At 45.2% G+C, this 12,662-nt stretch overlaps 1 protein-coding gene across 2 annotated transcripts in view; it reads right to left on the bottom strand.

The window, feature by feature from the left end:
* The window catches only part of LOC137369230 (intracellular hyaluronan-binding protein 4.S-like), a 45,273-nt gene extending 36,262 nt beyond the window's left edge, over positions 1–9,011 (bottom strand). Inside the window, exon 1 of one of the 2 annotated variants that reach the window (XM_068030106.1) lies at positions 8,514–9,011. In XM_068030106.1, coding sequence (XP_067886207.1) covers positions 8,514–8,880 — 367 coding nt within the window. In that variant the 5' untranslated portion in view covers positions 8,881–9,011. The remainder of the gene's footprint in view (positions 1–8,513) is intronic. The other variant, XM_068030107.1, reaches the window with a different exon arrangement.
* Between the last annotated feature and the right edge of the window lie 3,651 nt (positions 9,012–12,662).

Below are 12,662 nucleotides of genomic sequence, written 5' to 3'. Positions count from 1 at the left end.
TGCATTTATATAGCACCTTTCATAATCACAAGACATCCCAAAGCACTTTACTGCCAACGAGGTACTTTTGAAGTGCAGACACAGTTATAATGTAGCACACAGCTGGGCATTTAGTTTTTCTTTTTAAAAAAGTAACCCATATTTACAGTGCTGCTCTATGGAACCTTGCCCATTCTATCATGCTGATACTGATTTGTAGAAGTCACACAGGCCAAGATGGAGGCTTTTACATAACTCACTGTCTTTGAACTGCAGTTTACTCAATGAAAGGGAAGAGCCCAAGAATGACAGTCTTTAAAAGTGTTTTTCACATCAAAATGCATTTTAATTAATTTATTCTTATTGTTGCAGAATTTCTAGCTAGTTTAAAAAACATCTAAAGTAAGAAAAATTCAATACTGTGCCAAGCGCCACAACCTTTTACATTTGTTATTGGTCATTTATGATGCAAGGGTAATCCACTAGAAACCAATCTCAGTTAAGTTTACTGGGTCTTGCAGGGTTAATTTTACTCTGTATTAAACTGGCTGTTAATGAAACGACTTCTTGGGCTATGCCACAGATTTAATTACATATTTTGCAGAACTGCCAAAGTCAGGGACAATGCTGCAAGAAGTTATAACTCAAACTGTTCTCATACACCACCTAGTGGATTTAAGGCAGTGGTGCACTGATGAAATAGGAAGAGAAAATGCTGGAAGTACTCAGGAAGTATCTTGAACGAGAAAAAGTGTGTTAACATTTCAGGTCAATGACCTTTCATCAGAACTGGGAAAGTTAGAGATGCAACAGGTTTTAAGCAAGCATGGAAAGAATAAAAGGGAAGGTCTGTGAAAGGGTAAAAGGCAGGAGAGATTAAATGACAAAAGGAATAATGATGCAAGGAAAAAGGAGTTGGTAACAGACAAGTAAAGAAACAAAAGATGTGTTTAGTGGTGGTGTAAATGGGAACCATCCCAAAAAACAAAAATGGGGCAGTCGTTATATCTGAAACTGTTGAACTCAATGTTGAGTCAAGTGAAGGCTGTAAATTGCCTAATCGAAAGATGAGGTGCTGTTCCTCAAACTTCCATTGAGCTTCAATGGAATAGTATGGGAAGCAGAGGACAAAAAAGTCAGAGTGGGAATGGAGCAAAGAATTAAAATGACAGGCGACTGGAAGCTCAGAGTCACTCTTGTGGACTGACCGGAGGTGTTCTGCAAAGTAGCTACCCAATCGGTTTTAGGTCTCTCCACGTAGAGACTGCATTGCAAGCAGCAAGTACAGTAAATAAGTTGAAAGTAGTACACGCAAATTGCTGTTTCACCCGGATGGAGTGTTTGACACCTCAAAGAGGTAAAAAGGGCAAGCATTGTATCTCCTCCATTTGCATGGGAAGGTACCATGGGAAAGGGAAGTGGGTATTGGAGGTGATAGAGAAGTGGACCAGGATGTGGCAGAGGGAACAGTCCCTTCGGAATGCTGAAAGAGGAGGGAAGGGAAGATAGATTAGATAATACATTAGATATATTAAAGGGGAGATGAGGAAAAACTTTTTCACCCAGAGGGTGGTGGGGATCTAGAACTCTCTGCCTGAAAGGTTAGTTGAAGCAGAGACCCTCAACTCATTCAAAAGGAGTATGGCTATGCACCACAAGTGCCGTAATCTGCAGGGCTATGGACCAAATGCTGGAAGGTGCAATGAAAATAGGAGGATTGTTTTTTGGCCAGCGCAGACATGATGGGCCAAGTGGCCTCATTCTGTGCCTTAAACTTTATAATTTCTATGTTTGGTGGCAGCAGAAAATAATCCATTGAACGTGAACGCGGGTGGGGTGAAGTTGAGGGCAAGGGAATCTATTGTGGTTCTGGGAGGAAGCAGAAGGGGTGAGAGCAGAATTGCAGCAAACGGAACGGACACAGTCAAGAGCCCGGTCAACCACAGTGGGAGAAGCTCGGGTCAGCAAACAAGAAGACATATTGGAAGCACTGCTATGGAAGGTGGCATCATCAGAATAGATACGTTGGAGGTGGAGAAACTGATAGCATATAAGCAGGGTGTGAGGAAGTGTAGTCAAAGTAGCCGTGGGAGTCAATGGGCTTATTGATCGACAGTCTATTTCCTGAAATGAAGACAGAAGCTGAGGAAGGGAAAGGTGGAAATTGGTACAAAGTTGATAAAATGTTCCAGTTTGTGGCGATAGCAGGAAATGGCACCAATACAGTTGTCAAGGTACCAGAAAGAGAGGCAAGCGAGGGGACCCAAGTAGGACTGGAACGACGAACACATACATTTCAGCATAGCCCAAGAAAAGACAGGTAGAGCTAGGACCTGTACAGGTTCCTATAGCATCACCTTTTATTTGGAAGAAGCAAGCGAAGTCAAAGGAGAAGTTGTTCAATGCGAGAACAAATTCAGCCAGGCAGAGGATGGTGGCCGTGGAAAATGAAAAAAAAACTTGTATTTATATAGTGCCTTTCACGACCGCAGGACATCCCAAAGCACTTTACAGCTAATGAAGTACTTTTTGCAGAAAGTAGCAAGTTGGACAGGTGTACCTTTCAGGTGCTGGTCCGCTACTGCCAGAATGTGTGCCTTACTCTGAAAGATTGTCAATTAACATTCAATTGGGGCCTAGTCAATGAAAGTTCAAACCAAATCCTAAGTACCTACTGTTAACTGTGGGGATTTGGTTGGGTTTCTGCTCAAGGAAGAAACAGAGAGCCCTTAGGCTGTCCTAGTGCGAAATAGACTTGTAGAGGGATTGAAATTCCTCTTCCAGACCTTGAGTTCAACAATTTCAGATCATAATCTCTACCCCATTTTCATATGTACAGCAGCTGTTGGTGATGATTCTGTTTTTTCCATTTACATCTCCGGTTTCTTCCCTTGTCCCATTACCATCTCCTTTGGCCATGCACTATCGCAGACCTTCCCTTTTGTTCTTTCCTGCTCCTACCTCTATACTTTAAAGCCATTTAGATCTCTAGCTTTTTTTCAGTTCTGATGAAAGGTCATTGACCTTAAATATTTCTCTCTCCACAGATGCTGCCTGCCCTGCTGAGTGTTTGCAGCATCTTCTGTTTTTATTTTAGATTTCCACCATCCACAGTGTTTTGCTTTTGTATTGCACTGATGAAACCCTGGAAGCAGGACATTCGAAGGAATTTGTTTAAGTAAAAGTTTAAATTGAAGAGACTAGTATTTCTTTCCAGAGTCCCATGGAGGTAAGGGAGTGGGCAAAGAGTCAAAGTAGAAAAATTTAAAAACTGCTCAGCAACACAAAAAAAGTCAAGGATGAATGCACACCGTGGGGCAAAAGAAGGATTATTATATTTTTAGCAGCCTCTCGACAAATTGGTGATACAACATGCCTAAAACTGTGTGCCTATAAGTCAACATCCCTAAGCTGTGGGGTGAAATTTTATGGAAACGGCTGGATAATGCAGAGCATACAATTCAACAAAAAAAGTCCTCTCACTTCAGTGAGACAAATTTAAAAATCTGCACCCATTTTACAGCCATTCTATTTTTGTAACTACCCATTTGCAACTGTGTTCTATAGACACCCTAGTTTCAGTCACATGCAGATCCTAACTTTTAATTTTCAAAAGCTATTTCAAGTATTTACCAAGTTTTGGTAATATCCTTCCCTCAAAGAGGTCTGACCCTCAGCATACGTGGTTCCGAATGGCCTATATTTTTTTTTAAAGATACAGCACTAAAACAGGCCCTTCAGCCCACCGAGTCTGTGCCGAACAACAACCACCCATTTATACTAACCCTACATTAATCCCATTTTCCCTACCACTTACCTACACTAGGGGCAATTTACAACAGCCAATTTACCCATCACCTGCAAGTCTTTGGCTGTGGGAGGAAACCAGAGCACCCGGCGAAAACCCACGCGGTCACAGGGAGAACTTGCAAACTCCGCACAGGCAGTACCAGAATCGAACCCGGGTCCCTGGTGCTGTGAGGCTGCGGTGCTAACCACTGCGCCGCCCATAAAATTATCACATCATAAGCAATCCGACCCAATGGGCCAACACTAAGCAGTTTAAACGGTTTTTCTTGTACAGAGTTTATTTTCCAAATGTATTTCCTTTCAAGGAATCATGTGCGTTCCTAGGAGGCTTTTTGGTTAATTCTATGAATTAATGCAAATACTAGGTCCTCTTCAGTTTCTCAGTGCACTCTAATTTCTGGGATTTATAATTATGACTTAGAGCTAAAAATGCACACACTTTTTTTTTTAAAACTCAGAAAGTGAAACTTTCAGTCACTCAAAGATTATTTTAAAAAATCATTTTGGGAACAATGAGAGGCCATCAGCTCATCTACTAATGTTGGATCGGAAACCTACTACCTGCCCATGCACCAAAACAGGTTACATCAGACCAGCTCATTTTATACAGCAAACTAAAGAAATAAAAATCACCACGCTGTGGTTTTCTTTTGGTAATTCACAACCTCGATAGTGGGAGATGTACCGTAGTATAAAGCTATCAAATAAGCCATTTAAAGTTTTACAGGAATTCTCCATTAAATTTAGTATCTTACTTCCAAGTGAAAAGGTATCCGATTGAAATCTTTTGAGAAACAACAACTTGCATTTCTAAATCACATTTAACATGAAAAACGTCCTGACATAAAAAGGAGTAATGAGACACAAATGGGCACAGTGACAAAAGTGATGTTAGGATGGCAACCAAAAGCTTGGACAGGAGAAGTGCTTTAAAGAAAGAAAGGAATTCTTTCCTTGTGCCTAGGCATGTGGCCAAGACAGCTGAAGGCATGGATACCAATGACAGATCAACCAGCACGCTCGAGTAGTTGAGTCTGGAGGTGACAAAAGCACAGATGAGGCTTCAGCAAAATTAACTGAGGTGGACAACGTTACAAAGGTGCAAGAAAGCAGTCTTTGTGCTGGATAGGCTATGGAGTGGAAGCCTCTGCTCAGGAATCGCTAAGACACAGAGTGTAAACTGTCTGGTTCAGTCTGACAACAACAACCAGGAAGAGGCTGAAATTGGTGGCAAGAACATGGAGTTGGTGGCTGAAAGCGATGGATTTAGTCCCAATGTTCAACAGGAGCATAATTCATCAAAGACTGGCTATTGGACAAAGTCCAACAAAAAGGGGTTGAGAGGGGTGGTGCAGGCATAGAGCTGGGTGTGTTCAGTGTACAAGCAGAAGCTGGTCCCATGTCTACAGATAATATTATGAAGGGGCAGCATTTTTACATTGGAGAGGTTGATCACATTTAGCGGAAATGGGGTCAAGGGAGCAGAAGGCGGGTCTCATGAACAAGGTGAGCTGAGAAATCAACAAGTTCACGCCTAGGGCGGCGGGGGGGGGGGGGGAGGAAGATTTGATTTGATGGACAAAGGGAAGGGGGGTAATCAAAACAAATGGTCTCAATCTTAGTGACAAAAATATCCCACGAACTTCACATTTCTTGGAGGCGAGGATGGAAGGTTGGTAGTGATAAAATACTATGCAAGTAGAGAGGCCACAGGATAGAACAAATTTGAGAAGGTGGCCATGATTGTGGTTGAGAGTGTTATATTGGGGGATGTGGGGTAGGGAAGGCAGTAGTGCAGTGAATTTAGACAAGAGGTCTAGGGGAGCTGAGATGAAGACTGAAAGCACAGGTTCAGGTACTGCTTAGGGCACAGGTTCAGGAGGAATATTCATCAAACTTGGGAAGGGAGGGTGGTGGTGGGGGAAAGAGGACAGACAGTAAACAATGAGTATTTTAAAAAAGGTGGTGTGAAGCATGGAACAATAAAGGTGAGATGCTCAAAGGAAAAGGTACAAGGGACCTTAACGTGATTTGGTGATAAAGGTCACACTATCATCACGATAGTTTGAGCAGGTGGTGGATAGTAGTTAGGCAGGGAGGCTACAGTAAGGAGGCAAGGTGTCACCACCTATGTGCTAAGGTTGCCATCTGAAGTGTTTCTGTTCATCACCTATAAAGGCAAGGTGATTCAGTCCCAGACATCCAAAGTAGTTAACATGTGTAGTTCAGGATACCATCCTTCCTTAGTCCCATTGGTATTCTCTCTCAAATTCGGATTCTAAATATAATTCCAAATTTAGAGTAACAAATTAAGATCAGATTCATCTCAAATTCCAACTATTTGACACAATGAAACAGAAATCAGGCAGAAGCAGCAGTTTACGTAAGCTAGCAACAGACCAACTGAATTACTGCATGGTTGATCATTTCTCTTATTTGTCATTGCCTTCCCACCCACCACCATACAAGTTCATTTACTTAAAAACGAACAGACCAGATCCAGGTAGCTTAGCAACCTATCCACTAGTCTCACAGGTCAGGAAGCTCCCAGGTTCAACTGCTTATCTCTGCTGAACTGACTGATTCCACCAAACTAGTCAAAATCAATCAACACATTCAAGAGTGAAGAAAAGAGAAACAATAGTCAAGAAAGAAAGACAAACACAAATTAAGTTGCTTCTCACCAAGAGTTTTAAAACGTTATAAACGGAAGTGAGGACCAATCACCAGTAAGCCCCCAAGAGAACTATACAGTATTTTTTTTTATTTTTAGAGATACAGCACTGAAATAGGCCCTTCGGACCACCGAGTCTGTGCCGACCATCAACCACCCATTTATACTAATCCTACATTAATCCCATATTCCTACCACATCTCCACCTTCCCTTAATTCCCCTACCACCTACCTATACTAGGGGCAATTTATAACGGCCAATTTACCTATCAACCTGCAAGTCTTTGGCTGTGGGAGAAAACTGGAGCACCTGACGAAAACCCACACGGTCACAGGGAGAACTTGCAAACACAGACAGTACCCAGAATTGAACCCGGATCACTGGAGCTGTGAGGTTGCGGCGCGAACCGCTGCGGTGCGAACCACTGTGCCGCCCTAACTATTAATGTTTCCTTCATCAATTCAAAGGGAAAGCAAACTAACTAACCTTAAATGAAAAATTTGAAACCAATAAATGGAACATCACAGAATCACACCTTTGCCTACTCTGACTCATTGCAGTAACCTAAAGGAACTTGCCCTGCCTGCACTCCTTCAAAAGAAAGCTACAGGTGACCCAAGTGATCGCAGGAAATGTTGGATATTTTAAATAAAAAGGGTAGTTTGAAGTGGAAGTAGAACCTTTCGACCCCAACCTAGCACGTTCCCAGTTGCCCAAATACTTGCTGCTGACAGTTTGGCAATGTTTTACATGCATCAAGAGTGCTAATTTGCTTTATTCAACAAAGAAGGCACGTATACATTTCATTGTTTAAAATGTAAACATCAGTTTGATGCAACACTGTAGAAAAGCATAGCCATATTCCCCAATAGTGGATCATCCTTCATTTCGAATTTAAATACGACTAGGCCTATCATAGTCCCATGCTCCAAAGAGGTGATTGTGCCGCTGTACGGCATCCACTTAAACCGTGAGCGCGGCCCGGGGCGTTCCCATGACAATCCTGGTCCAGATTCCCAGGCTCGAGCACAAAGCCCCTTGCGCATCCCCACCACCACACACCCCCCACCCCCCCCCAAGCCCGGCCCAGCCCAGCCCACATAGCCCCAAACCCGCCTCCCCGCCCGCCCCGCATAGCCCCAAATCCGCCTCCCCGCCCGCCCCAAACCCACCTCCCGGGCCTGGCCCACACCACCCCCACCCCCCCCCCCAAACCCGGCCTACACCTTCCCCGCCCCCAAACCCGCCTCCCGGGCCTGGCCCACACCACCCCCCCCCCCCCCCCCCCCCCAAACCCGGCCTACACCTTCCCCGCCCCCAAACCCGCCTCCCGGGCCTGGCCCACACCACCCCCCCCCCCCACCCCCCACCCCCCCAAACCCAGCCTACACCTTCCCCGCCCCCAAACCCGCCTCCCGGGCCTGGCCCACACCACCCCCCCCCAAACCAGGCCTACACCTTCCCCGCCCCCAAACCCGCCTCCCGGGCCTGGCCTACACCTTCCCCGCCCCCAAACCCGCCTCCCGGGCCTGGCCCACACCCCCAAACCCGGCCTACACCTTCCCCGCCCTTAAACCCGCCTCCCAGGCCTGGCCCACACCCCCAAACCTGGCCTACACCTTCCCCGCCCCCAAACCCGCCTCCCGGGCCTGGCCCACACGCCCCACCGGCTCCGTACGTCTTCATTCAGACAAAATCATCCACCGGATTCCAATACTAATCGCGAAGTTGGTGCATTTTCGCCCCGGAAAGATTAATCAATTCCCAGTTTGAAAAATATCAGAGCGCTGGATTTTACACAAGGTGTTGTTTATGTAAAGAACTAAAAAGCTGAGCCACATTCGCGCTCCTCGTTGATCTGACATAGTCAGCTTTGAAAACATAAAGTTTCACTTTACAGTCCCCTCCTTACTGCCTACTCCACTCTCACCAGGCCTGTGTTTGCAGACTGAAGCCCCAGCAACACCCTGGCCTCCTCCCCCCGGGGGGTTATTTTGATAAAGCCCCTGCTCTCCGTGCTGACCAATTCTGCAGAGCTGGGGGACGGACCTTCTTTCCGCTGCGTGCTGCCCATGAAGACATTCTCGGTGCCGGCGGCTGCCCCGGGCCTGCTCCCGGCCTCGTTACTGTTAGGGATTTTCCGGGCTTTCTGCGACTCTCTCCTCCCGGCTTTGGCCGCGTTGGAAGCGGCAGCGGCGGCCGAGGAGCTGCTAGAGGCCCCGGTCCCCGCCCTGGGTTTGCGGCCGCCGCCGCCGCCCTCCTCTTTTTTCTTTTTCTGCTTCTTCTCCTCGGCCTCCCTGAGGATATCGAACGGGTCGGACTCGTCGTCCAGCAGCTGGTCGAAGCGGTTGGTAACGGCACAGCCGAAAGTCTCCTGCATGGCCGCAGCGGGACTGGCCAGAATAACTCCTTTCATTAGCCCAGGCACGGCTCCGGCTTCAACCCGGCCCTGCTCCCGCCGCCTTCCCAATATCAGATAGATTTATAACTATATTGTAGTTCGGGTTTGCAGAAGCTCCTCCTCCTAGCCCACACTCACCAATATGGCGCCTTTATTTACCTCCCTCCCCCTTAAAGACAGGCTGCAACTCTCTGACTATCCGCAACATCAACTAGCATTTATTATTGTTTACCCTCGTCTCAAAGTTCAGCAGTTTCCCCACCATCCCCCATTACCAATTCCTTTAAGTTCTTTTTTTAAAATTTTCTTATTCTACCTAATGTTTTATACTGGTTATACTCGTCTAAATAGATAATACTAAACTATTATATTTTATGTTCCTTTTATGGTTATTATTTCAATGGGTTTTTTTCTTCCACTTTCCAACGCAAAAGGTATATTTTATTTTATCACTGTCTCAAGAATATCTCACAGGCTAATACTCCTGTGCCCAGAAATAATGAATCTGGAAGTGGTGTTGTATTCCAGGCAGCTTCTTAAAAATGTATCCTAGGAAATATGTCAGGATTTATATTAAAAAAGAAAATTGTACTTTATACTATTTGTCACATCTCTCAAACATGTCCTAAAGCAGTGCACACACTGTGAATTATTTTGAACTGGAGTAACTGTTGTTCTGTAGGTAAACAGAGAAGTCAACTTGTTTACAGCAAAACCAATCAATTGAATGACCATAAATTAAAACAAGAAATGCTGGAACCACTCAGCAGGTCTGGCAGCATCTGTGGAAAGAGAAGCAGAGTTAACGTTTTGGGTCAGTGACCCCTTCATCGGAACTGACAAATATTAGAAAAGTCACAGGTTATAAGAAGTGAGGTGGGGGTGGGGCAAGAGATAACAAAGGAGGTCTAGATTGGACCAGGCCACATAGCTGACCAAAAGATCACGGAGCAAAGGCAAACAATATGTTAATAGTGTGTTGAAAGACAAAGCATTAGTACAGATTAGCTGTTAATACACTGAATATTGAACAGCAGCAAGTGCAAACCTGAAAAAAAACAGTGGGTAAGCAAACTGAACAAATTGAATGACCAGTTCATTTGTTTTGACTCTAAGGCAATAGTGTTACTGATTAAGTAAAGCTGACACTACTGTGTGTGTGTATGTACAAAAAATATGGCACTGGTGAAATAATTCTTGACGGTTATCACCAGGATTTAATAATTGACTGCATTGTATTCCTTTTTATTGTTATGATAAGGAATAATGAGCTGGAGTGACTACAAGACAGTAATATAAGGGATTCAAATTATCATAAACTATGAGAGGAAAGCTCACGTGGTTTACCACACCCCTTCATCTGAATCCTCTGAAGAGAATGCTGTTAGCAAATCATTCCATTTTATCTATCATTATTTGTTATTCTATATAATAATAGTCACTATGCTGTGGTATTGCACATGGAAGTTAGGACCAAGTATAGTGCAGTGGGGTTACAAGATGAGAGATAAATGGATCAGGAAATACAGATGTAATTCAAGGGAAAGGTAGCATTATGGTAATGTTACTGTGCTAGTAATCCAGAGGCTTGCTAATGCTCCAGGAACATGAGTTCAAATTCCACCACAGCAGCTGGGGGAATTTAAATTCAATTAATAAATCAGGAAACCTAGACTCTATAATGATAATTATGAAACTACTGGATTGTCACAAAAGCCCATCTGGTTCACTAACGCCCTTCAGGGAAGACCTGGCCTACATGTGACTGTAGACACACAGTAATGTGGTTTACTCTGAACGGCCCTTGAAATGGCCTAGTGAGCTACTCAGTTGTATCAAACTGCTGCAAAAAAGTTAAATAAGGATAAAACTGGACAGACCACCCAGCTTCAATCTAGGCACTGGAAATGATAACCGCATACCCTGCCCAGTCAACCCTGGAAAGTCCTTCTCACCAACAGCTTGGGACTTGTGCCAAAATTGAGAGAGCTCCAGTTACTAGTTACAGACTAGCCACACTCACTGAATCATACCTTATAGCCAATGTCCCAGACACTTCCATACCATCCCTGGGTATGTCCTGTCCCACCAGGGGGAGTGGCCCTGAGAGTCCTCAACATTGACTCCAGACCCCCATTAAGTCTCATGGCATGTGGGCAAGGAAACCTCCTGTTGTTTGCCACCTGCTGCCCTCCCTCAGCTGTTGAATCATTGTTCCTCTATGCTGAATACCATTTGGAAGAAGCACTGAGGGTGGCAAGGGCACAAAATGTACTCGCAGTAGAGACTTCAATCTCCATCACCAAGAGTGGCTTGGTAGGGAGCCACTACTGACCGAGTCCTGAAGGACAAATCTGCCAGACAGGGCCTGCAGCAAGTGGTGAGGGAACCAATAATAGGGAAAAGCCTACTTGACCTCATCCTCATCTATCTGTCGGAGATGCATCTGTCCATGACAGTATTGGTAGGAGTCCGCACAGTCCTTGTGAAGATGAAATCCCGTCTTCACACTGAGGACACACTCCATCGTGGTGTATGGCACTGCCACTGTGCTAAATGGGATAAATTTGGAACAGGTCTAGCAGCTCAAAACTGGGCATTCGTGAGGCGCTGTGGGCCATCAGCAGCAGAATTGTATTCAACAATAATCTGTGACCTCTTGGCACAGCATATCTCTCATCCAACCATTACCATCAAGCCAGGGGATCAACCCAGGTTCAATGAGGAGTGCAGGAGAGTATTCCAGGAGCAGCAGCAGGCATACCTAAAAATGAAGTGCCAACCTGGTGAAGCTACAACACAGAACTACGTGGAAACTAAACAGCAAAAGCAGCAGGCCATAGACGGAGCTAAGCGATCCCACAGCCAATGGATCAGATCAAAGTTCTGCAGTCTTGCCACATCCAGCCATGAATTGTGGAGGGCAATTAAACAACTAATGGGAGGAGGAGGCTCCACAAACATCCCCATCTTGAAAGGAGACAAGCAGTTTAGTGCAAAAGACAAGGCTGAAGCATTTGCAATCATCTTTAGCCAGGAGTGCCAAGCGGATGATCCGTCTTGGCCTCCTCCTGAAGTCCCCAGCATCACAGATGCCAGTCTTCAACCAATTCAGTTCACTCCATGTGATATCAAGAAACAGCTGAAGACACTGGATAGAGCAAAGCTTATGCGCCCCAACAACATCCAGGCTGTAATACTGAAGACTTGTGCTCCAGAATTAGCCAAACCCTAGCCAAGCTGTTCTAGTACAGCTACAGCATCTAACTGACAATGTGGGAAGTTGCCCAGGTATATGCTGTCTACAAAGAGCAGAGCAAATGCAATCCAGTCAATTACCAACCCATCAGTCTACTCTCAATCATCAGCAAAGTGATGGAAGGTGTCGTTGACAGCGCTATCAAGCAGCACTTATTCAGCACTAGCCTGCTCACCCCAATACTCAGTTTGGGTTCTGCCAGAGCAACACAGCTCCGGACCTCATTACAACCTTGGTCCAAACATGGACAAAAGAGCTGAATTCCAGAGGAGAGAGGTGAGAGTGATTGCCCTTGACATCAAGGCAGCATTTGACTGAGTGTGACATCAAGGACACCTAGCAAAATTGAAGTCAATGGGAATCGGGAGGAAACTCTCCACTGGTTGGAGCCATACCTAGCACAAAGGAAGATGGATGTGGTTGTTGGAGGCCAATCATCTCAGCCCCAGGACATCATTGCAGGAGTTTCACAGGGTTGTGTCCTAGGCCCAACCATCTTCAGCTACTTCATCAATGACATTTCCCTCCAGAAGTGGGG

The sequence above is a fragment of the Heterodontus francisci genome, chromosome 4 (assembly GCF_036365525.1).
Source record: "Heterodontus francisci isolate sHetFra1 chromosome 4, sHetFra1.hap1, whole genome shotgun sequence".
Classification (NCBI taxonomy): Eukaryota; Metazoa; Chordata; class Chondrichthyes; order Heterodontiformes; family Heterodontidae; genus Heterodontus; species Heterodontus francisci.
This window is presented reverse-complemented; position numbering and strand designations above follow the sequence as displayed.